At 41.6% G+C, this 26133-nt stretch overlaps 2 protein-coding genes across 3 annotated transcripts in view; one reads left to right on the forward strand and one right to left on the reverse strand.

Moving 5' to 3' along the window:
• Positions 1 to 21854, forward strand: LOC133446005 (collagen alpha-2(VI) chain-like). 2 transcript variants are annotated; one of them, XM_061723661.1, is made up of 28 exons: positions 1 to 184; positions 2196 to 2366; positions 4282 to 4889; positions 4982 to 5002; positions 5291 to 5356; positions 5474 to 5527; positions 5638 to 5682; positions 5768 to 5794; positions 5903 to 5929; positions 6046 to 6090; positions 6169 to 6222; positions 6428 to 6490; positions 13364 to 13426; positions 13525 to 13578; positions 13678 to 13713; positions 13819 to 13881; positions 14332 to 14394; positions 14685 to 14747; positions 14836 to 14898; positions 14978 to 15028; positions 15122 to 15220; positions 16136 to 16198; positions 16295 to 16330; positions 16426 to 16471; positions 16553 to 16705; positions 19052 to 19507; positions 19599 to 19637; positions 19736 to 21854. In XM_061723661.1, the coding sequence occupies exons 1-28, from the start codon at positions 106 to 108 to the stop codon at positions 20329 to 20331; spliced, it is 3204 nt and encodes a 1067-aa protein (XP_061579645.1). In that variant the 5' UTR covers positions 1 to 105; the 3' UTR covers positions 20332 to 21854. The 2 variants fall into 2 exon arrangements, with proteins under 2 accessions (XP_061579645.1, XP_061579646.1); XM_061723662.1 differs by having other exon boundaries at positions 2196 to 2357.
• The window catches only part of xrcc5 (X-ray repair complementing defective repair in Chinese hamster cells 5), an 11586-nt gene continuing 7262 nt past the window's right edge, over positions 21810 to 26133 (reverse strand). Inside the window, exons 13-21 of the mRNA XM_061723663.1 lie at positions 25801 to 25931; positions 23813 to 24009; positions 23555 to 23645; positions 23357 to 23426; positions 23122 to 23231; positions 22802 to 22898; positions 22578 to 22645; positions 22418 to 22492; positions 21810 to 22244 (exon numbers count right to left, since the gene is read on the reverse strand). Coding sequence (XP_061579647.1) covers positions 22230 to 22244; positions 22418 to 22492; positions 22578 to 22645; positions 22802 to 22898; positions 23122 to 23231; positions 23357 to 23426; positions 23555 to 23645; positions 23813 to 24009; positions 25801 to 25931 — 854 coding nt within the window. The 3' untranslated portion in view covers positions 21810 to 22229. The remainder of the gene's footprint in view (positions 22245 to 22417; positions 22493 to 22577; positions 22646 to 22801; positions 22899 to 23121; positions 23232 to 23356; positions 23427 to 23554; positions 23646 to 23812; positions 24010 to 25800; positions 25932 to 26133) is intronic.

Below are 26133 nucleotides of genomic sequence, written 5' to 3' on the forward strand. Positions count from 1 at the left end.
CCAGCAAGACTGCACACTCTAGACATGCCACAGCTGTGAATAAATGCAAAGTAAGGCTGCTGGACCCAGAGCTGAGCCCAAAGATATGGCAACTGTCCAGCTGAGATGATTATCTGCAGTCTGGGGAGATTTCTTGAATTTCCGGACAGATATCGAAGTTCACCGTCTGAAAAGTGTCAACGAGGTGAGTAGGCTTTATTCTAACTTTGCTGAAGCAGTTTAGAGTTGTTAAATGTGAGCTGCACTGACAGATAGTCACCTTTAAATATCCTCCCATTAATCCCTGTCCTTACTCTGCAGTTTTACCGTATATGCTCTGAAGATCTGTAGGACGATACCGAGCTCCTATAGAGTCTTTTTCTTGTGTGCAACTTTTTTTAAACCTCATAGTGTATTAAAGAAAGTTATTACGCTGCAGTAAAGGCAGGGACTCTACTTCTTCTTAGACATATGGCACAATATATAAAACTGAAGTAGCCTCAGGAAATTCTCACTACATTTTAAGTTTCAAATGCAGATATTACCTTTGTCAACACTAAAGCCACTCTATGTAGCAATATCAATTCTGACCCCATGGAGAAGCATATCACAAGAAAGTTTATCTGTGCAGCCGCCTTGCAGCTAGAAGGTCCCGGGTTCAATTCCCGCCGGGGACGCTGTGGGTGCTTAGGGCGTGTTAAGTTCCCCCATGACTTCAGCACCCACACCCTGGGTGGGGTTGGTGAAAGGGCCTTTCTATGTGGAGTTTGCATGTTTTCCCCGTGTTCCCTGGGGTAGTTAATTTGAGCTACCCTCACAAAAACACCTCACTGGCCCCTCTGGCCAGCCGGGGCAGCCGATGGCGTGGGGAGGATCCGGCTGGAATAACGTGATCCTTCCACGCGCTCTGTCCGGCCAGAGAAACCCCACCTTGTCTGGTGAAAAGAAGCGGCCTGTTCACTCCTCAAGTAAGGAGGAGGCTTGGTAGAGGGAGCAATGCCCAGGACTGACTTACGTAGGAGCACTGGGTGAAAAATGGGAAAAATCCGGGATAAAAATATTTTTTAAAAAGTGAAGAATTCTCTTTAAAAAAATAAGAAAAGAAAGTTTATCTGTCAAGCCCTGACATAAGACACAACAAATTGCACCTCTAGTGGGACAAAGTGTAATTACAGGTTGTGCTTGACAATTCCAGAAGTATGGTATTATCAGCAACGCAGCAGGTTTATGCACCTCCAAATGGTCAGAAGTGGCCTTGGGATGTGGTTTTTAAATATATTATATTAAATAAATAAGCAGCTTTGGAAAGACGTTTTCATGAACTGACTCAATAATGTCTGATGGAGTAGAAGTGCAAACATCGCACAGTGAGGAAGCTTTTTTTTTTAATCTTATGTCTTGATGTGTAAAAAAAAAAAAGTTTTTAAAATATGAATTCCTTTCTCATATAAGTGTTTTAGGTAGATATACACGCCTAGAGTTGATGGCAGGATGTTTCAGTTGGTGCATTTCGTCTTTCAAATGCAAGTCATTTAGATTTATTTTATTTTATTCAATGTACGGCCCTGTTAATGGTCAGTTTAACAAGTAGTCCATAGTTTGACCTAGTTGATGAACCGCAGCTGAAGCACATGAACATTTAACAAACTTTTTGACAAGATGACCTTATCTCATTGCAACAGTAAGAATAATTGATTTCAGAGCAGTCTAAAGCTTACAAACAAATTACTTTTCCCAGAAATATGTCTCATTATTTGTAACTTCGGCTGTATGTGATGTAAAAAACAGAACCTTATGAAAATTATCTTTTGGCTTATTTATGTGTTGCTTGTTGATTTTGGCTTACTCTGTGGGACTTGAGTATTTCCAATAAAAACCTCCTCTTATCTGCTGTTATCGGAAAGTAAAACTGTTACGTGGTGAGTTCCTCTCAAAAAATTGCATGTGGTTTGGGAATTACTGCTGTGGCTGAGCAAACAACAACAAAAGTAATTTACATGTTAATGTTGCCCCCCTTATCCACACAGTTTGGTATTTCACTGAAATACTTTTGAAACAGTGATAAATATTCTTTAGCTCCGTGGAAACGCCTCCTGCGATGCCTCACTTCTCTGACAGGCTCTTCCTGTAATTAAGGAGGGTTTTGAAAGGCAATAGAGTGAGCGGCTCTATTTCACTCTTTTGTGTGTGTGTGTGTTTGTGTGTTTTTGTCTCAGGAAAAATGACGGTGATTACAGGGTTCATCTTTCTGTGCATGGTCCAAGCCGTAATGCTTCAGCGTGTAACACCTCGTGGACCCAGACCAATACCTGGACGAGGTGACAGTCCTCAGCCAACCCCACCTCCCCTGCCACCTGGGCCCACCCCAACACCTGAAGGTTGTGACAGTGAGTTCTTATACAGTTGTTCTAGATCAGTAAAATGTTTCCAGTTGGAAACAACATGTAATAAAAAGGGAGAAAAACTGACATATTACAGCATAGAGGTCAAATAAAGTATTGATATCTTATGGAGGAAGAGGAATTCAAATGCATTAATTAAAGGCAGGGTAAGCGATTCTACACACTAATTTCACATTCAATGAATATCTCCCCAACAGCCGCTAGCTGCCCATCTCATGAGTACAGTGTAAGAAACCTCAGTCTTCATAAAATATAAAATGGAGGCAAATAAAGTTTAGTTTAGTTTATTTATTTAGCAATATAAGACAAATATGAACAAAAAAATGAAAAACAATGAAATAACATGCAAGGAAAGGAAGAAGCCTGGTGGCTTATATAGAATCCTTTCCATATATGAATAAAACACAAAACAAAGCTACACAAGGGAGAGTAAAAAAAAACGTAAAAAGTTGAGGCAACGTATTCCAAAACTCAGAATAAAACATAGCTCAAGCCAGTCACAGCAAGGGGGAGGGTTTATGCTCATGCACATGAACTGTTTTTTTTTTTTTTATAATTCATTATGGGGAGTATTTTCTTAGGAAACAATGGAGGGAGGGGAAAGGCGGAGCCAGTGCTCCATGTTTTGTCGATGTTCGGTCTGGAAAATATCAATCAATGTGATGTCATCCAGAAATCCCTTACCCTACCTTTAACATTACATCCCATCCCAGACTGTAAGGAGTTTGTTAATCATGCACTGACCATGTTTTATAAATAACATTAATTTAATGGAACCAGGAAAAATGTGTAAAGATTATTGCAAGTGGAAGTACTTATTACACAATTAAAATATTCCCTGTGTGTGCCATATATTGTATAACTAAAATATTACTACTGGTGCACTGATGCTCAAGCAATATTTTACTCGGGTGTTTTGTTGTGGTTGAGCTCACATTACTTTTTTCAACTAATGGTCCAAGATTCACAATAATAGCATCTTAATTAAAACTATATTAATAATTACAACCAAAACAAGAGTTTTAGGTTTTCTTAACGTTTCTTACATTTATAAAAGTCTTTGCAGTGTCATGCAGTGCAGGAATGCACACTCATGCGACTATGTTGTCTGCATAATACACGCTACTAGATCAGCACCCAGAAAGCACATCCTCAGCCAAGGCTCATCATGTTATTTTTCTTGCTGCAAGGAAAGTGACTCAGCTTCGCCCAATTTAATGGTTTATTGTTCCAGTCATGCTTCAGCTCTCCATGGAGTTTTAAGGAACAGCAATTGATTTGGTTTAGATGTCCAGAAACCAGCTTCCATTAATACCTTAATTTTGCCTTACAGGAACATTCTGGAGTTCAAACAACCACAGGATAATAATTAGATTGTAATGAGTGTGAACTTTTGTTAACAACCAAAACAATGTGAACTGAAGCATTGTTGAATGTTTTGAGATCATGACCTCTCCATAGATATTTCTGACAAAATAGGAAGCAAAAGCCCATAAACTCTACTCCTTTTGTATCTGTTGCCATTAGGTGGCATTAGTTTATGCAGTATTTGGTTGTCAACTTGAACATTACATAAAACATGAAAAGGTGACAGCTACTATATGGAGATCCCCATACAAACAGCCCTTTTGGACACTTTCTGTACACTTACATAGTTAAAACTACTTTAATTTGTCTGTAGGGAACTTATCAATATTATCACTTCAGTGAAATGATGTTACATGTATTGACAGTGGCATCTGGGTCCATATTGAGTTTAAGTTTACACCCTTTACAATCTAATAATAGACCGAGGGTTGTTTTAACTCTGAAATGTTCCTTTAATTCACAGTTACTTTTAAAGCTAATGTTTCTGTGAAGTTGTTGTTCACACTTTTGTTAATGTTCTCCCCTCTTTCAGAGATCATCGAGTGTCCCATCAAGCTTTTTTTCACCATTGACACCTCGGAGACCATTGCCCTGCAGGAGCCTCCTCCAGGAAGCCTGGTGGAAAGCATCAAGGACTTCACCAGGATGTTTGCTGAAAGGCTCCATGATGAGTTGTACAGGGGCCAAATTCAGATCACTTGGTCCGTCGGTGGCCTACACTTCTCCCAAACCCAGCTGGTCTTCAGCCAGTTCACAAGGAAAGAGAACTTTATCAGGAATCTTGGTCGTATCGACTACTTAGGCAAAGGCACCTACACTGATTGTGCCCTCCAAAACATGACTCACCAGATGATCCACCATTTTACGGAGCCACAGTCCGTCCTCTTCTCTGTGGTCATCACTGACGGCCACGTGACGGGGAATCCCTGCTCAGGGATTAAAGTCGCGGCGGACAGGGCTCGACAGCAGGGGATCCACATTTTCTCAGTGGCAGCGTCCAGGACAGTTGATGAATTTGGGATGAGGGAGATAGCCAGCGCTCCTACAGAACTGTACCGAGATAATTACATAGTCATGGAAGTCATTGACGGAAAAGCAAGACTAAGCATTAAATCCATTGAAACAATCATAAAAGCCATGGTAATGTGAAATTCCTCTACTTAAGACTCTCATTCAGATTTAAATGTAATTAATGCCAATACAAGTCACTTACTGATGTCTTTGCTTTGCAGAAATATCAAGCATATCTACAGGTAAGAAAGATTATGCAAATATTAATAAAAAAGAGGCTGTTCAGAAATGATAAAACCCAGTTTTTTCACAAGCCTTGTGTTTTCCAAACATTCTGACACATAACAAGCATTCTCTTTTTGAGTAAAGCATAAAGCAGGAGTAAAGCATTCTGTTTGTTGAGAATCTTTGCTAAGATATGTTTAAAAATGTTGCATTGGCGCATTCCCATGTACAAAATTCACCAGTCCGTCAAACCTTCAACGTTTTCATGTTAAAGCCACATTTTGTTGTTGCCATCGTTCTTGTAGTGCTATAAACCCAAATGTTATGAGACTCCTGGGAAGCCTGGAGAAAAGGGGCGTCCAGGTCCAAAAGTGAGTATAAGCCTATAAGTCTTTTTGTGTGTGTGCATTTGTGTTTGCTTGCTTTGTTGACGTGTCAACACTTCTGCTATATTTTTCAATGAATTATTTATTTTTACTTATTTTTAGGGCCTAAAAGGAGAAAGAGGCACAGCAGGGTACAAAGGTCAAAAGGGTAGACGGGTGCGTAAAATCTCTATAAACGTTATACTTGTTACACTTAACATTCTGTAAAAAATATTCTATTAAAAAATGCTGCCAAAATATATATATTATTTTTTTTTTTATTTCAGGGAGACCATGGGATTGAAGGTCCAATTGGACCACCTGGCCCAAAGGTTTGATAAGGTCTAATTGTTGATGATTTCTACCGTTGGTTTTTAATTTTACCATATTAATTTGTGCCATTTTGCTTTTGCTCAGGGAAAAGTTGGTTTAAAAGGTGACAAGGTGAGAGTTCAGTCTTTCTGGGGTTTTTTCTTATATATTCATTTATTTATTATTTGTCCAAACAAATTATATGCCATTGGTATTGATGGATTTGATTTCTCTCAACAGGGTGAAATTGGATTAATTGGACCAAAGGTATATTTACATTTAGAAACATTTCAATCTCATGCTTGTATGTTCTGTTTTCATACTCTGTGCATCCAACAGTATTAAGCTGAATTGTTACTTCCCCTCGCATGATAAAAACTCAGGGTGTGGCAGGTCAACCTGGCAGGAACGGAACTGATGGACAAAAGGCGAGTGTTTATCCAAAGATGTTGGCTGACGCACTTATTTGTTCAATATACTGATTTCACCAAAATGTAAATTTTCAGGGTAAAATTGGACGAATTGGAGCTCCTGGATGTAAAGGTGACCCAGGTGGCAAGGTAATTCTGGCCCTTTTTTAGAATTATTATGCACATTAGCCAATTTTCAAAGTATAACCATTTTTCCACTAAACAAATAGACAAGGTGAAAGTAATAGTTTGGTCAGAGTGGAAATATTCAGCTGTTAAGATCTGATATTTTCTTATTTTTTCCAAGCTTTAAGGATTTCCTAAATCCCTCAGTCATTGTCTTTGTCTCTAAAAGGGACCAGATGGCTACGAAGGAGAAGTTGGTGAATCTGGTCTACGAGGTCCCAAGGGAGGAAAGGTGTGAATTAAATCAACATTTATGTCCGTTTGTTCTGTTAAAAAGGTATTGTCAAGGTGGTGGCTGAGAAGGACCCAGATGCAGGAGCTCTAAAAAACAGGATTTATGAACTTAAATCAAATAAAAAAGGTACTGCTTAGCAGGATTGCAAAAAAAAAAAAAAAAGAGCTTAAACATGACCAAGAAAATCAAAAAACCTGACATGACGGGAAGTAAGGAAAAGAAAAGACAAGATATACACAAAAGGCTTGACGAGACACAGGTGCACAATCAGGGCAGATAGGAACAAGGGAAGTCAAGACATAACTTAAAACACTAGGACATGGGGTTTCAAAATATAACAGGAACCTAAATACCAAAACTGTGAAAAACCGTGACATTAACTCAAAACCGTAACATGAACCCAAAAACAGTGATTCTACAGAATTTCAATTTTTTTCAGAAGGAATTTGAAATACAATTGTTAGTGGAACAAGTTGGAACTTAACAATGCATACAGAATTAAATATTTACAGAACTATGATGAAATTAGATAAAGTTTAATCAAAGAGAATCAATGGGAATATAAAAATCGCTTCTGTGACCCAATTTGACTTTTGATTAAGGTTGCAGATACAAGCAGTTGAGAAAAGGCTTTTCCATAGGGTGGCTAGACTCTTCCTTAGAGATAAGGTGAGAAGCTCAGTCATCTGCAAGGGACTCGAAGTAAAGTCGTTGTTCCTCCATGTCAAGAGGAGCAAACTAGTTGCATTTCCATTACCGTTGGTTTGGTCAAAACCCAAATATCGCAAAAGGAAAACCTACAGTATAATGGAAACAGCTCGAATTCGAAAAAAAGCTAGACTAGTTTGTTTTTCAGATGTGTTGATTATCCAGTTTATCACAAAAGTATAACAGAGACGCTTTTTGCACATATGCACATCTCTGGCAGCGCTGCATGCGACATAGTCAATCTAAAGTCATCAAAATGTAGTTTCCAGCTTTTGGCCTCATTAATACAATGTAGTTGTGCTACAACACTACATAATCATTAATCATTACTGCATTACATAAGACCTTTACCTCTGAATTATCATTTGAATGCTCATCTACTGCATTCATCATCTGACTATTTTCTCAGTGGTAGAAAACTATTGCAATAATTTGTCAAAGACAAAAGATGTTTTTCTCCATCGTCAAAGTCAAGGTTTTATTTTTCGTTGTGTTAAAGAGGATATCTGGCAGGACAACATTGCGAATGAGGAAAGTTCATAGAGAGAAAAACACTCCCCAATGGAAACACGGACCCCCTGCAGCGGTACCTTTATTGCAAATTCAGAGCTTTTATTTAGCAAAAAAGTGTGATGGAAATGTAATTACTGAGGTTGTTTAGGCATCTGGTTAGGATGCCTCCATAGGGAGGCGTTTTAGGTAGGCCCTGAAGTTAACTCAGGATACGCTGGAGGGATCATGTTTCTCCGCTGGCCTGGGTACATCTTGGTGTTGTTCACCCAGGAGAGCTGGAGGAGGTGGCTGGGAAGAGGTAGGCCAAACAAGATTAATATTGACAAGATCATTCGAAAACTCCCTAAAAAGTCATGCTGCTTCAAGATCCTTCAATCATTTTTCCATCTCATATGTCCTCTTTGCTTGTCTTTTTACACCTGGCATTGTGATCACTGGAAGGTAATTCCTAAACAGCCAGGCAGAAAAGACTTATGCAGTGTGAGCACTCTTCATATGAATATGTTATAGTGATTTAAATACACAGTTGAAGTGCTTATTTACTCAAACTAACAAGGCAAAACAATGCAGAAAATGTAAATATGATGCCATACAACTATATGGCACACGTTGTCATGTGAAAGCAGAAGGATAACTGGAGCATGTGATAGGCTTCATTCAGACAGTATGACTTGTAACAGCGAAACTGTGAATAAAAGCAGATTTATTGTTTAATTGTACATGTAATAACTGTATTGTGTGTTCAATTGTTTACACTAATTCAGTGACAGATTCAGCCTCTGAAAGTGGAGGCATATGCAAGTTTGACCAATTTTTACTCAGCAGTTCACTGATCCAATACAGAGAATTTGAGTTTTGCATTTTGAGAGAAAGAAAGCTGCCTGGTCAAAGTAATCTTATATTCAATATGCAACTGAAATGAAAACGGTCTCTATAGATAGCAATGACCAATCTTACTGTACCTTCTGATGGGCAAATGATTAAAAGGAAAAAAAGGACTGAAGTGGAGAAATTTTTCAGATTCAATTTGGGGAATGTGGAAGTCGTGAAAATAGACGAGCCGACAATTTCTCACGGTGCGGACACAGAAGCGTGTGTCCTTTTATTAAATCCACCAGTTAACTGAAACTAACCGTTAAGAAGCTCGCGCTCCCCATAACAGAACTAACTGACTCCAAAAACGTCACCGTACTTAAAGGGACCGTAACACATTAAACACATAGACCAAAACACTAGTAACAACATAAATTATAACCTGAATAAACACTGTATGGTAATGCTGTGACTAACATCTCTATGCAGGTGAATTATGTACACATCACTATGAATTATAAAGGCACTACACACGTCCCCCCAGGATTCACCCTCAGAGAGAAAACTGAAGAAACAGTCAACGATGTGGGGGACGAAGCAATCGGCTGTAGCGGCTCCGTCGAACGGGGAAACGCGGAACCGCCTTCACAGAGGCAGGTTGCTGAGGTCCGCTGCGGAGTGGTAAAGGGGCGTGCAATGGGGACCCGGACGGTGGGCGGCCTCGTCTGGGTGGCTGGGCCAGCTCAATTGGTTCAGCTAGATCCAAATGAGCCGGTTTAAGGCGATCCACTGACACACACTCCAGTTTACCTCCCATGTCTACAACAAAGTGCTTGTCCCCAGGCTCCACCACACGGAAGGGGCCCTCGTAAGGTGGGCGAAGGGGTGCCCTATGTCCATCGACACGGACGAAAACATAACCTGCGGACTGCAGGGAACTGGGCAAATGTGAGTTCGGCAATCGGTGCCAGGACGTAGGGAGCGGCGCGAAAAGCCTGGCATTGTGGAGCGTTGGATTGCGGCAGAACAAGGGGCAGTGGTGCTGGGAATGAAGTCCCCTGGGACCCGCAGTGGCTGACCATAGACCAGCTCCGCAGAGGAGGACTGGAGGTCCTCTTTCGGCGCCGTCCTGATTCCCAGCATGACCCACGGTAGTCTGTCAACCCAGGAACTGTCCTTGAGGCTGGCACGCAGGGAGGCCTTCATAGACCTGTGAAAACGCTCACAGAGGCTGTTACTCTGTGGGTGGTAGGCCGTGGCGCGGTGGAGTTTAACCCCCAAACTGCTAGCTATGGCGTTCCACAGCGCAGACATAAACTGAACGCCACGGTCGGAGGAAATGTTAGAGGGGGTGCCGAAACGGGACACCCAGGTGCCAATAAACGCCCGGGCCACGTCGGCCGACGTTATTGATGACAGTGGAACAGCCTCCGCCCATCGTGTTGTCCTGTCCACCATAGTCAACAAGTGTGTGTAACCCTGCGAGGGAGGCAGGGGACCAACCAGGTCTATGTTAACATGGCCAAAACGCCGCTCCGGCACCTCAAACTGTGCTAGAGGAGCCTTAGTGTGCCGATGAATTTTGGCATGCTGGCATTCGACGCATGTGTTTGCCCAGTCTCTGACATCTTTTTTAAGACCATGCCACACAAACTTGTTGGCCACCAGCCGTTGCGAGGCCTTGGTTCCTGGGTGTGAGAGGATGTGGATGGCATCAAAAACTGTACGCCGCCACTTCTCAGGGACGACAGGTCTAGGCGAGCCTGTGGAGACATCACAAAGCAAAGTCGTGCCAGCTTCATTAAACTTTATGTCCTGCAGCTGTAGACCTGTAGTGGATGATCGAAAGGCCTTCACACCTGTGTCTGCAGCCTGGTCCGCTGCCATGTTGCCGTAATCTAGGGCGAGGTGGACTGTTCCTGCAACCGCCCGTGAGAGGCAGTCAGCGACGTGGTTGCTCTTCCCTGCCACGTGTTTGATGTCCGCCGTGAACTCGGAAATGTAAGTCAACTGTTGCTGCTGCCTACCAGTCCATGGCTCAGTGATTTTAGACATGGCAAAGGTAAGCGGCTTGTGGTCCACAAAAACTGTGAAACGGCGTCCCTCCAGCATGGAACGAAAATGTCGGATAGCCAGGTAAACACCAAGTAGCTCACGGTCAAAGGTGCTATACTTTTGCTCGCTGCTGCGTAACTGCCTGCTGAAAAAAGCGAGAGGCTGCCAGGCAGTACCCACCCACTGCTCATAAACCGCCCCCACAGCATAGTCTGAGGCGTCAGTGGTCAGTGCAATGGGAGCTGAGGAGTCAGGATGAGCCAGCATGGTGGCTCAAGCAAAGGCCGCTTTTGCATCAGCAAAGGCTTTGTCTCTTTCTGGGTTCCAGTTCACCTCGCAATGTGAGGCTCACGTTTGGGCTTGCCGCCTTTCACGGCCTCATACAGTGGTCACATGGTGTGGGCCGCCCCGGGTATAAAACGGTGGTAGAAGTTAATCATACCGAGGAACTCCTGCAGTGCTTTCACAGTGGGCGGGCGTGGAAAAGCGGTAACTGCCTCCACCTTGGATGGCAGAGGGACCACCCCATCCTCAGTGACCCTGTGCGCCAGAAAGTCAATGGCGGAGAGGCCGAACATGGCATTTTGCTGGATTAATGATAAGGCCATGCTGACTAAGCCGCTCGAAAAGAATGCAAAGGTGTGACAGGTGCTCAGAAAGAGATGAACTTGCTATGAGGATATCATCGAGGTACACAAAAACAAAAGTGAGGTCACGTAAAACTGAGTCCATTAACCGTTGGAAAGTCTGAGCTGCATTTTTGAGCCCAAAAGGCGTGCGCAGGAACTCAAACAAACCAAATGGTGTGATCACTGCAGTTTTAGGGATGTCAAGAGGGTGTACCGGCACCTGATAGTATCCTCTGATAAAGTCCACTTTTGAAAAAATTACCTTACCAGCAAGGTGTACTGAAAAGTCCTGGACATGGGGAACTGGGTAGCGGTCAGGCGTTGTCGCGTCGTTGAGCCGTCGATAGTCTCCGCAAGCCAGCCACCGCCCGGTTTGTGGATGATGTGCAGGGGAGAGGCCCAAGGACTGTTAGAACGACGAACAATCCCCAGGCACTCCATGGTCTCGAACTCTGCCTTGGCCACAGCAAGTTTGGCCGAGTCGAGGCGCCGTGCGCGTGCGTACACAGGTGGACCAGTGGTGCTGATGTGGTGCTCCACACCATGCTTGGCAGTAGCAGAGGAGAAAGTGGGCCCTGTGAGGGCCGGGAACTCGGCGAGCAGCTGCTGGAAACTATCCGTGACAGGGAGCAGGCTGGAGAGGTGTATGGCAGTAGAGGCACTTGGTGTGCATGCATATGAACAAAAAGTGACAGCGTCAATTAAGCGGTGGTTTTTTACATCCACGAGTAGGCCATATGCACACAAAAAATCTGACCCTAAGAGGGGAAAAGCAACCTTGGCAGTAACAACTTCCCAGCTAAATTGCTGACCTCCAAAACAGAGTTCAACGTGCCTCGTGCCATATGTGCGAATAGGACTGCCATTTGCAGCTTCCATGGGGGGGCCATGGGTGACAGCCACCACGTCCAGCTGCGAAGCGGGCAATAGGCTGCGCTGCGCACCAGTGTCGCAGAGAAAACGTTGTCCTGAGATGGAGTCACGTATGAAAAGCAGCCTGCCGGCACGGCCGTCGCTCACAACCACTACTGAGCGCCGGCCCTGCCGTTTCCCGTTTTACCGAAGCTGCACGGAGAACGGCAACGTCTAGCCTTGGGGCCAAATTTGGCATGGTAAAAGCACAAAGTCGAAGACTGCTGCTGCCGCGGTTAACGAATGGTCCAACAGCGTCTAGGAAGCGCCGACAGGGAGCAGCGCGGCTGCACAGTGCTGCTGTGTCGCCAGAAAAAACTATATCTATAGCTATAGCTATATCTATAGCTTGGAGATGGTGGTGCAGACCAAGAGACAGGAGGGAGAGCTGGGGGGGGAGTGTAGTTGAAGATGTTTGAATTATCTTCGGGAGTGACAAGGCCAGATAGGATCAGACTGAAGACATCAGAGGAACAGCTAGGGTTAGACAACTGGGAGATAAAGTAAGAGAGGCTAAACTGATGTGGACACATAAAGAGGAGGTGTTGTACAGATGCAGGTAAGCTGGAAACAGTTTGTCTTGTGTTCAGTACACTATATCATTTCTTTGCAGCCAGCAGTAACAAGAAACATAAAAGAAGAAAATCAGCCACAGTACCATGCACTCTACACAGAACAATGCAACAATACAATGTTAAAATAACATTAAATGTAATATAAGCAATGCAACACCAACCAAATATAAAATATGTCAAAATCAGAAAACTTTACAGTCCACTGCAAGAGCAGTGGAAAGTCACAGTGAGTTTTAAAAAACAATAACAGCTGGGATAAAAGCTTTATCCCTCCTGTTTGTTCGGTATCGGGCCGCACCGTACCTCTGGCTGGATGCGAGCCGGGTGAACTCTGAAACAGAGAGTGGTTTGGATCAGCCAGAACGGTCTCAGCCTTCTGTAGAGCTCTGCTTTTAAAGAGGTCTGGTAGGTGGTGACCTCTAAAGGGTAAACAACAGTTCAGACTCACAGCTGCTACCAGTTCATTGATTAACTGCCTATTAAATACCAATAAAAGTTTGATACGAGCAGCTTCAACCTGACAAGGTGAAACTGCATCACATTCTGGACGCATATCCTCCTTTTTAGTGTTGATCATTTGACCAACAGATTTAAATGTAAACATAAATGTGTCAGTTGTTGTCTCTAGTTATGTGTCTCTGCTTTGTTTGTCTGTGCTGTTTTAGGGTGACCCAGGTTTCCCAGGAAAGCCAGGCCCTCAGGGCCCTGAGGGTGAGACAGGACCAAAGGTAACCTTTAATCTGACATACTGTATAGTAGAAAAGAAAGGAGGTTGGGACGTGGTTTAAATGTATAATCAGCTACAGAGACTCACACTGTGTCATAGGGTGAAAGAGGACAACGTGGAAACCCGGGGACAGCAGGAAAAAAGGGGACTGCGGTAAAGATCAACATTCAACATTTATTTTAAGTGGCTTCTGCTACAAAGTTATTTAATGGCAAAAGGCTCATTTCTGAATAAAATATTAATTAATTTCAGGGGCCCAGAGGCAAACCTGGACCTAAGGGCAATGCGGTATTTCTCTCTTTGTATTTTTAAAAAATTATCTTTTTGAGAAAAAGGAAATTAGTATTTTTTTCAATTATAAATGTGTAAATAATGTTTACTACATATCAACAGGGCAGGAGAGGAGATCCTGGGAAAAAAGGGGCCCAAGGACCTGTTGGGGTCAAAGGATTAAAGGTAAGTTTAGCAGTCAGAGAAAGTTAAGGCTGTTGATACATTCCAGATACTCAATGTTGTATTCATAGTTTAGTTTAGTTTTTGAAGTTTACTGCATTTACATTCTTGAAAATATGTTTAAAACAAACTCTGATTATAGTCCACTTCTGTATGACTCGACTGGAATGTGTAAGAAGAAAAAGGACTGTGAAGAAGAATGTGAGGGACAAACAGACCCACATTCTGTTGACCTAACAAGACATTTGGATGATATCTCTGTGGGTTTAAACAACCCACCTCCACCAAAACTGTTATAGTCCAGTTCTGTGTCGCTTTAGATAATTTCTCAGGATTCACAGAGGATTTCTCGGCACATTTCCTTTTTATTTCCCGGTTGCTCAGATGTTTTGTGTACTTTGGATAGTGATTAATGGTGTAGTGTAAATTCTGACAGACTAATTTGCTTTTAAGGGAGAACAAGGACCACAGGGATACTGGGGTCCTACTGGGGAAGGCGGATTCAAGGGCACCAAGGTGAGGAGATCATACTGTGGGTGGATTTTGGCTGCGATGATTCAGCAGCTGCCTCAGAACTCAGTGAGCCCTTGATAGACCTCTAGTACTGTATCTAAGCCTTCTTACATCTTCTACCCTGCCAAAATAATCTGAACTGAGCCTGTTATCCTAAAAACACATCTTTCAGGAAACTTTAAGATTATTTCTCCGGGGCTCCGCATTACCAGATTTACAACTGCATGAGAGTTTCAGGACTGGAGTCAGAACTGTGTCCAGTAAGACCTTTTGTGAACTTCTCTCTCTAACAGGGAGATATGGGACTGCCAGGACCAAGGGGTCAGCCAGGAGAACCAGGGGCCCTGGGAAAAAATGTTTGTTGTTCATAATATCAGAAGTGCAAACTGTTAATTGTTTGAGCTCTTGTTTTCACTCGATATAATTTATCCTCTTTGGTCAAAGGGCACTCTGGGAGATCCTGGTGATCCAGGACAGAGGGGGGACTCCGGGCCACGAGGGCTACCGGTGAGGAAAAGGAACATCTGGATCCACTGTCAGCAAGGACATCTAACATAATTTGCTGACTGATTTTCTTCTTCCAAAGGGGGACAAAGGAAGACCAGGATTCAGTTATCCGGGATCGAGGGGATCTCCTGTATGATTCTGCGTGCTTTGTTGGAGGTCCTTCGTGTTTGAAATAGATTCCAGCAAGGTTTATTTGAGACACAAGTGACTCTGTTCTTTGTAGGGAGACATAGGTGAACCAGGCAAGAAAGGATCCCGAGGGACCAGAGGTTCATGCGGTGCCAAAGGAGAAGCTGGAAATAAAGGACCACCCGGACCGGCTGTAAGCACAATAACAAGATGTCATGAAAGGAGGTTGAGTTTATAACCCATGCAGACGGATATTAAGTAGTTCTGGCAAACTCTAATCCTCCAACTCATTCTTGTGCATGTTGCTCAGCCTAAAGCGTGTCAAGGACCGTGGGGTTCGAGAAGTACTCAGATCCAGTACTTTGGTAAAAGTACCCATAATCGTATAAAAACAACATTTGAAGTAGAAGCCTTAACCTTCCAATCTTAAACTTAAAATACTGTAATATAATGAATGAACTCCTAAAAGTTATAGGATTATTAACTTTTACTTGAATATATCACCTCCTTGCTGTGTTCTTGTGAGGTCTAACCAAGAGATGGTTAAAACACTTTTCACAGAGACCTACTTCCTTGTTAAGATATCTGTTTTAACAGCCTCCCTCCAGATCCGTTGCTGTTGGATTTTAAAAAGACTTATCTGCCGCGAATGAAGTTTTATCGAGCTCCGTTGCATTGGGATTGAGAGAAAAATCATTGAGATGCAGTATGTGAACACCTCATCTGATCAAACGGAAACTATCTGCAGTGTGTGGCTAGATTTTGTTCGAGGTTAAAAAGAGGTGAAAAGATAAAGCTACACAAGATTAATATGAACGATGATGCCACAACAGTCCCATAGGTCATGTGACACCAGCTGAACTGACAATGGGATTCCTCTTCATCACTGTCCTAATCGCAGCATCCGTGCATCTGGACGGTCTTTAAGATTTTGCTGTCTCTCATGTTCTCTCTGCAGGTCGAAACATATCCTTCGAGCCAGCAATAAAAGAGATACAAACAGCTGTTAACATTCTGTGGAAGTCTTTGGCAGAATACTTTAAAAGATAAGCAAAAGCTATTATGCAGAAAAATGAGTCACTTCTACTGAAAAATGCTTTAAATTCAGGGGGAACCAGGCCAGCCAGGAGAGCCCGGACAGCGAGGACCCAGGGGAGAGACGGGACATGAGGTAAGCAATTTCACAACTGCTCAAACAATGACTTGACCATGCATGCAGATTTCAGATCAAATTTGATTAATTTCTCCATCTTATGTGTCTCTGCAGGGAGGTCCAGGCCCAGCGGGGGATCCTGGACTCACTGTAAGTAAGCTTGAAAAAAGAAGTTTGACTTGAAATTATTATCAAATGATTTTCCCGAGTATGTTGCTTCTAACCTGCATACATGTTGTTCGCAGGAATGTGACATCATGACATACGTCAGGGAGACGTGCGGCTGTTGTGGTAAGCAGATGGCATCACCACTCAGACGCAACGTTAAACTTTTCCAGCATGCTCAATCCTCTTTTTACACTTCCTTCCCAGACTGCGAGAAGCACTGTGGAGCTCTGGACATTGTCTTCGTAATTGACAGCTCAGAGAGTGTTGGACAGACAAACTTCACCCTGGAAAAGCAATTTGTTATCAACACAATCAACAGACTTGGAACTATGGCCTCTGACCCTGCATCACCAACAGGTACACTGAAACAAAAATGCATTACATTTTTAACAGATAAAGAAGCAGAGTCATCCATAAATGATTAAGCATTTCCCTGGAATGACTCATTCAATCTACTAAGTACAGCTACAATTTTCGGAGAGGGGCTTCTGAGGATCTGGCTTATTTCCCTAGATTTTTAATCTGGAAAAGGTTGTGGGGAGTTTGGAGGGCATGTAAACGCCTCGGTCTCTGTCTTATGTTCCTTTAGCTGCCCCTCCAGGCAGTTTTTTTTTTCTGCATCGCTTGTTATTGTTGGGCTCTTTCTGGTTGACCTATTATGGCAAAGACCAAAACAAATTGCAAACAATTTAGCTGGCGGCAAATTGGTGCCATGTTAGGCAGTGAACCGGACAGCTTTAAAGCTCGGTACATTTCGCGGTGCATGATGGACTGTTTTTCACAGAGGAGACGGATGCTGTCTCTTGTGATAATTCTGTCATTATCTACTTCTGTAACTGTGGAGCTTGCACAAAGCATTTACGCCTGTTTGGGTCTGTTTGACATTACACTTGATGGAGCAAAGCAATTTCCAACTGCATTATGTGCAGGCATGAGTTAGATTTTTAGAAACATGACTGGGTACGATATATTTCCTTTCAATTTAAAAGCCTGTTGTTTTTTTGTTGTTTTTTTTTTGTTGTTTAGATTGACACAATCATTTGAGTTATTTTCCTATATGAAGTAAATGTAATGATTGCCCCAAAAAATATTGTATTTTATCCCAGCTAGATAACCATGGTAATTTATGGTTAACTGATTTCAGTCAGACAACTCCTGCAGTAAGTTTGAAACACTTTAATAGTAACACATATTTGGATTTGGCAGTTACGCTCCATTCAAGCATTGTTTATCAGGCTTACACATAAAGTCTGGGGTGTAGGACTATCCTGCCCTCATTAATTGGTGGAGGGTGGATTAACAGCAAGCTTGGTATATGAGACATCCAAAGGCATCTAAGAGGAAACTAAGTAGCATACTTTTTGTTCCTAAAAATCATCAAAGAACAGACGGAGCAATTGGAAGAACCATTCAGAGGGGTGAATATGCAGGCGCACGCATTGCAGAGTATCCTCGCCTGAAGTAACGACAGGGTCATATCATATTCTGTGTTTATTAGTTATGGATGAAATCATTACTGATTTTACCCATGAAGTAAAATCAGACTGAATTAAGATTTATAGTAAATGTCTTCAGGCAGAAATGTTAACTTCCTGTAGATGTCCTATAGTGAAGAACATTTGACTAATGGTGAATAAACATCATGTTGTTAGCAATGCCAATGTCAAAATGCAACTATCAGCTTAAAAGTTGGTCTGTGTTGCGCATTTCGACAGTGTTTATGAAATGCTAGCATTACGGCCACCAACAATCAGATGTGGCAACTCATCATCTGGTCTGGTGGAGGTTATCTCAGCTCTCTGGGCAAAAGGAAAGGGTACACTGTTCTGAAGTGATTCAAAAATAGTAATAATCCTTGAGTGCCATTGTCCTGCATGTCTTAGGACTGTGGCACTCGAGGACCAGGGTTGCCTATCCCTGCTCTAGCATCTATCGGCTTGTGTTACACTTACAACAGGAAAGGAATTTACATATATATATATATATATATATATATATATATATATATATATATATATATATATATATATATATATATATATATATATATATACACATATTTATTAGTGTGCTCAATAATATATAATGCCACAAAATAGTTTGACAAACTTTTGATTTTGCAATGCATTAAAACTGATTGGTGTATTACCATACAATCAAGGAATATATCATGTATATATTAATCAAAACATTTAAGTGATTTTCACGTATGCTCCATTAAGGATCAGTGTCAAAGATAAATGCAAGTCTTGACCTTCACATTTTTTACACATTACAGTATGTTTGAAATTTAAAATCGTTATTTGTCAAGGTCTGGCATTGACAGAGTACTGTTAAATTTTAATGTACTGTTAACATCACTAATATGAATTATTCATACTTTTCTGACAGCAGTTTCTTTATACCTTATTTGAAGCAAATGTGTTTTTTGGTATCATGTTTTTTTTTTTTTTTGCCTAATCACACCCATTCATTCAAACAACCCAATTATCCAACTATGAGGTGAAAATGAGCCTGTACAGGAGATCTACTGGGATAAGCAGCTTTTTTTCAGAATTAGGATTCATCAGACCAACTTACAGTTGAAACCAGAAGTTCACATAGACTACAAAGACACAAAACATTATTCATCTCACTGTCTCATAATATAACAACTATACTTGAATCTTTTGCAGATGAACTTTACATGTCTGTATCTCCTAGGCACAAGGGTTGGAGTCGTACAGTTCAGTCACAACGGGACCTTTGAGGCCATCCGCCTTGATGACCCTTCCATAGACTCCATGTCTGCCTTTAAAACAGCGGTGAAGAATCTACAGTGGATTGCTGGGGGCACTTTCACACCGTCAGCTCTCAGCTTCGCCTATGACAACCTCATTAGACACAGCAAGAGAGTCCGCACTAAGGTATCCGTCGTCGTGGTCACAGACGGCCGCTATGACCCTCGTGACGATGACAAGAAGCTCAAGGCCCTTTGCAATGACCCCGCCGTGGTAGTGAACGCCATTGGGGTTGGTGATATGTTTAACATGACATATGACAACGAGACCCTTAAGTCAATAGCATGCAACGATAGGAACCGCATCACTGAGATGCAGAAATACACCGACTTAGTGGCGGAGAAGTTCATAAAGAAGATGGAAACTGTGCTGTGTCCTGGTAAGTCTGCCGCAGGGCACCCTGCAAGGTAGCGTGAAATTAGTTCTCGTGAAATTAGTCTAACCTGCAGTATATCCACTTTTCCTCGCAGATCCAGTGATTAAGTGCCCGGACCTCCCCTGCAAAAGTGGTGGGTTGTTTTTTGTTTTGTTTTTTTATGGCCAAGTCATTGGTTCTGCTCTGGAGTAAAAGGGAGCTCAGTGAGTCATTTCTCTTCTTTCATTACAGAACCAGAAGTGGCTCCATGTATTGGACGGCCTGTCGATTTGGTATTTCTCCTTGATGGCTCAGAGCGCCTCGGATTTGAGAACTTTAGATTTGCCCGTGACTTTGTGCAGAAGGTGGCAGACAGATTGCTCATGGCCAGGAACAGGAACGATCGAATGGGCTCCCGTCTGGCACTGATAGAGTTCGGCAAGGAGAATGAGAATCTCGTGGCCTTCCCTCTCACCCACAACTCTGGCGTCATTGCTGAAGGTATAGCCAACTTAACGTACCTGGATTCTTCTTCAGCTGTGGGGCCTGCCGTGGTCTACACCATCAACAACATCTTGGGGAGAGGAAGCAGGACCAGACGCGGCGCTGAGGTTTCATTTGTCTTCATCACAGATGGAGTCACTGACAGTCGTAGCCTGGATGAGACAGTTATTGAGATGCGCAGAGAACAGGTTGTCTCCACTGTGATTGCCCCAGGAAGTGACATTGACCAAAAAGTCCTAACAAAGCTCGCCATGAATGACGAGGGTGCCATTTTCAGAGGAAAAAAGTTATCTGATCTGTTGCAACCTAGTTTCTTTGACCGTTTCATCAAGTGGGTGTGTTAAGGGACCATGCTCATGTGAGCATCACACTGGTGCTATAGCTGTTAAGTTAGAACATGAAATCAAATATGATCTTTACAAGTTTTGAATGCTAACAATCTGCCATGTTAATACCTCCACTGCGCATAAGTGAGTGGCACAATGACAAAGAAGTCTATAATTCATCATCACTTGTCCTGCTCTCAGAGCATTTATACATCCAATAAATTTCACAAGAGTTAATGCAGAATAGCAGTTGGTGTCTAATCGGATCACTAGAGCTCTCCCAACAGAGCAAAAAAAAAAAAGACTAGAAAACAGAAAAAAAAAGTAAACATGCAAAGAATAAAGCAAACTATAATAGCATTGCACTGAAGAATTTATAAAGACTTTAATACTTGATTCCAGTTTATTTCAACCTTGTGTGTTTGCCATTGTGTATGATTATTGATGATTGGGGTATTTATCCGCTTGCTGGAGCTTTTCAAAAAGGTTAACTTGTTAACAGCATTAGATACTGTATCTCCATCTAAGGAATCATCTTAGCTCATTAGATCAGTTTATTGTGTTTTTTAAGTTTCCAATTTGAATAAATATCACCCATAACGGTTTAAAATGATTATCATCTTCTACGACTAAGATGTTTTAAACTTAAATCCAACACTAGTGGAGTATTGTTGCAAATTATGATCCAAAAACTTCACACTGAGCAAAAAACAAAGACACAGCAGCCCCATTTTTTATAGAGAAAATATTACAAATAGGCACTGAATTGGACTCAGTTCAAGAGGATGTTGTCAGTAACAAGAGAGAAAGGCAGTACAAGGTTGGAGCTGAACTGGTCTGAAAATATAACTTTAGCAAGTGCTTTACATTAAAAAGAGAAAAGAAACAATCCCCCTATAAATGTTAATCCACTGATTCTTTATTTTCTTTTTTGCAGAATATGTGCAGCAATGCCTGTAATTAAACTTGTCATGGCCTCGGTGCAAAGTATGTTTTGTTTATGTTTTTGGAGGCCTTTAAGCAGGCTTTATGCATATGCTGTAAGTTACACAGTGGTTTAGGTGGATATGTGAACCACTTACATGGTTCAGGGGTATCATCTTTGAGAGAGATATTTAAATCAGCATGGACTGTCTGTTTTGTCACTTTACTGTTTACACTTAACTGTATACTTCCACAAAAACGTAAAAAATACATTACTGTTATAGGCACTCCAATAAGTAATAGTTCTCAAACATATCTGGACTGTCCAACATTTTTCATGTAATAATTTAATTCTTATTGGAAAACTGAAGCGATCAATTTTTCGCAACCCATTACTTCCAAACCTTTAGAGCAAAGGTGGGCAGTTATAAAAACACCCACACAACCACAACCATCACATTAATGAGAGTTTTTCCTCATGTTGAAATGACCTGGAATTACCTTGAAACCCTGAGATTGGTTTCATATGTCTAGTATGCACTGTATTTTTGCAAATAATGTCACAGAAATGCTTTGTCCAAAAAAAGTTTTAATAAAAATAACATTTGCAATCACAAGTGATACTTTCTTTGTCAACGAGATTTAACAAAATAAAAGGCGTTTTTGGTTCACAAAAATGTTGATGTTGAGACACTCGCTGCATCAGCACACTAAAATGGAATTACAAGGTGACTTTACCCTTAAGACGAGGGACAAAACTCTAGTACCCAAAACAGTTTTTAGTCATTTTACATATCAGTATTGCAAACATTATTTGGAAAAGGTATAGGTACATTGAACTAGGATTTGTGCAACATGCATGCATCATGTTACAAGTCACACATTACAAGTATCATGTGATGGAATAATGGACGGCCGAAATAGTTTGACCTGGCTGTGTTGAAAGATTAAATTCCTCAGATTTCTGCAGACCCTCCTCCTTGCCTCCCTCATTACATCATGTCAAACTGCAAAACACAAGACACAAAAAAAATACATAAGACTGATGGAGTTTATTTCTGTGGTCTAAATAGTTTAAACCCGAACCTGAAGCATTTCCTGAAAATAACAGGCTATAACTCCCAAAAAGTGATAGTACTGTAGGAAAAAAAACTAAATGAAAAATAGCAACAACACTAACCAAGTCATCAACATCTCCAATATCCTCAGCTGGTGGTGCAGCTGCCACTTCTTTCTTCTCTTCCACCACCAGAAACTGGAAATAAGGCAGGCTTTGTCGTTAAAAAAAACCCTTTCTAGATCAATCTTAAATAATACATATATACACTTAAAAAGATCACCTGATTAGCTTCATTTTTCGAGATGGTGCTTCCTTCAACCTCATCCTTGCTGATTAAGGTAAGACAATCTGTCCATTAAAAAAAACCAAGTGAACTCTCAAACAGATTTCTGCTGTGAATCAATGATCATTTTACACTCAGATCACGTTGAGGTTTCACGTAATCTCAGGGGAGGAATAATTTAAGAGAAACCTTGCAGCCTCAAGTAAAAAGGCTTATCGTACCTTGAACAAGCAGGTCCCAGAAGACCTCTAAACCTCTGTTGGGAATGCTCCTTTTTAGGGACTGGAGGTAGCTGTTGTACAGATCAGCATTCCCCTTCTGAATTATGGAAGACATAAAACACTCATTATACATTTAAAGGTCTCGTAAAAGCTCACATATTTACAAATCACTGGCCTCCATTTAGGTCAGCAGAAAAGAAAAACTCACTCCAATCTGAAGAATCAAAGGATCAATCTAATATATGCAGTGAAAAGCTAAAACCATCAAGAAACGACATCATCAAGCATAGCAAAATGATCAATGGTAAATGTTTGTTTACCTTAACGGACTGTTCTCTGAACGCCTGGATACAGGTGATGCTTTTCATGTAGTAGTGCGTGTTCTTGTTGCTAAGCAACTGCTCTATCCTATGAGTCAGCTGCTGACAGGCTGGAAGGACACAGGGATCGCCACAACCAAAAACAAACATAATTACAGGCTTTAACAAGAGTCATGAAGATTTATGATACAGCCCCAAAACAACAACAACACTTAGCTGGAGAGCATGTCCTCACCCTCTCCAAACGGAAGACTCTTCTGCCTGATCAGAGTGCAGAAGTCTCGAGCTGGGTCCACACTTCCCACCTGGTTTGTGAGCAAAATGGAAATTTACTGACAGTGTATCTGTTCATTTCAAATGGTGGAGTGCTTTCTCCCTACTGAGAGATGTTTCCGCCATGAGCGCTTTGTCATGCAGGTCCTGCGATTCTTACAGAAGTTACAGAGCCTTCAGCGATGTCAGCAAGGTTGTACTCCTCTTCTGCTTCGTCTTCCTTTGCCTTCTTTGCATCCAGCTCCCCAGAACTAGGAATGAAAGGGCTTGTTTTAAATAATTTAGCTTTTTCCCCCCTCTAATAAAACATACTGTGCAATTAAACTGAAAAACATTTGATGCAGAATCAACTTAATATTTCCAACAAGGCAAAGACACAACCTCATCCAAAGCATTGAAAAACTGAACCAAAACGTACTTTTTGCCAAAAATCTGAGCGCTAGTTTTGATCTTTTTTTTCTTCTCCACTTCAGTAAGTGGAAACTTCCTCTTCAGCTCTTCTAATGGAGCTTTGCAGCGTTCCTGAATGACCTCGGGGCGATCAAGCACAGCCTTCAGCCATGGCTCCATGTCGGGGAGAGGGGTGCCGGGGTTCACGGCCCGCTGATGGAGACACTAAAGAAAGGAGAGATACAGAGCAAAGAGATAATGATACTTGCCTCCTGCAAATGTAGGCGGCTGCGTTGTTATTAACTGCAGAAATTAGCTGACTAACAGCTGATACCAAGGATAAAAAAAGTCAGCAGCGCTAGCTTAAGGCTTGTCTTTTATCTTCCCGTAATGGTCATGTGATATCAGCTTGGTGAATCAGCGAAGCATACATGCCCCTGAAGGGTGAAGGTTGAAACAAAACGGGAGAAGATACTTTACTGTTTCTAAATGCTTTCATTTTAGTCCATCCACTTCAGACTCCGACAGTTAACAGTTTGAAACAAGGCATGAAATAGATCAAAATATTTCCTTTTCTAAGGTTTTGAGTCACCACAGTAGTGTGAAACCAGACATATTTGTAACAAGAGTTTGATATTTTAAAATGTAATACCACTAGTGTGTCTTAAGAGGCCAATTAAATGCAGCTCTTCAAATAAACACTTGAAACTTGCTACAAATATCCAGTTAATCTCCATTGACTTCCAATTGTACAACTTTGAGGCTGAAATCAACACATTTACAGCCGGGTGCAAGAGACAGTTCAGGCTTGTGTAGCTAGATATGACATGGCAACTGATTGGTGGTGGTTTTTTTTTGTGGTTTTCCAACAAGAGCTCTGCATCTCTTCCATCATGGCTCGAGTGGAGGAGCCGGGAGGGATCTGTGACAAAGCCCTGGGGGACTGCAAGGCTACTGTCATTTATTTTCAGCTTGTTTTTTGTTTTTAAGTCCAACATTATTCACTTCAAATGGCGTACCAATGGTGACATCAAGAATGATAATGGATGAGCTAAGCCAAGCTAAAACAGCATCACTCGTTCCGCCCATTTTACACATTTTTGGATTAGGAAGTGAACTAAAACAAAGTAGATTTTATACAAGCGTAAACATGTTTTGCTGATATATGAGACCACAGTAAAATCTGCTCAGTGTCAAGTTCTTTAAAAGAAAGCTGCCTTCATGACCAGAATATATCTGTAAAACATGGTGGTGGCACTATCATGGTTTTGGCCTAATTCAAAGGTTCTGGATCAGGTCTTAACTAGCATAGATCGAAAAACTGAATTATTAACGTATAAGTCAGGACATTTGTGTATAAACTGAATCTAAATAGAAAGACACAGGCTGTTCTACAAAGCATGGTCACAGAAAAAAAAAAGTCTTTTTACAGAAAGTTAAATCAAAGTCCTGATCTCGTTCTTTAAATCCTCCATCTCTACCTCTGGCAAAAAACAGTCACAGTAACTTTGGAGTCCCGGGCCGATCTTCTCTTGTGAAAACTGTGTACATGACTATGTCACACATCGACAATGATGAAACTAGCTCACGTAGCCACAGTGGACATGACGTACAGCAGACACGGTTAAGAGACTCAAGAAAAGTAATAAGGAAAGACCAAATGAAAGAATGTCCAAGTATTCCAAGAGATATCCTGATTAGTGTTGTACGTAAAAGCGGTTTAACCTCCACAACTGTAGAGAAATAGTTAAAGTTACTCTGTGCTGTGCTGCTTTAAGTTGCAGTTTTTGCCACAAACATTGAAGTTTCATATACTTGGCCACTGAGAGATGAGAAAGATTTTTTTTTTAAATAGTTAAGCAAAATATTTACTGTTATCGATATAAATGGCTTCTCTTTAACTAATTCTAAACCGTGTGTGAAAATTCAGTATTGTACATCACAAAGCTCCATAAAAATATATCGTTCCAAATAATAAAAAAGCTTTAACCGTATTTACTAACTGTCCTGCAGTACCTGGAAGAGCCTCTGGAAAGAAGGGTTGGGGATGTGGTGGGGCTTCAACAGGTCTTTCAGATCTCCATTCTCATCTTTTTCTTCCAGCATCATAGAGTCAATGAGAGAATCGACAACTGACAGTTGCGCCTCTGAAAGGGGCACAAAACACCAGAAGATCATCAGGTTCAATTGAAAATATATGACGTATTCTGACATTTTGTATTCCCTTCACGTTAAAAAACCACTACAAGTTGTAACACCACTTCTGACCACATGGGGGCAGCATATCACAGAGAAGTTCATGTGTTTGCCCCTGGTGTAAGACACAGCAAGTGCACCTCTAGTGGGACA

Source organism: Cololabis saira, chromosome 6, assembly GCF_033807715.1.
Source record: "Cololabis saira isolate AMF1-May2022 chromosome 6, fColSai1.1, whole genome shotgun sequence".
Taxonomy (NCBI): Eukaryota; Metazoa; Chordata; class Actinopteri; order Beloniformes; family Belonidae; genus Cololabis; species Cololabis saira.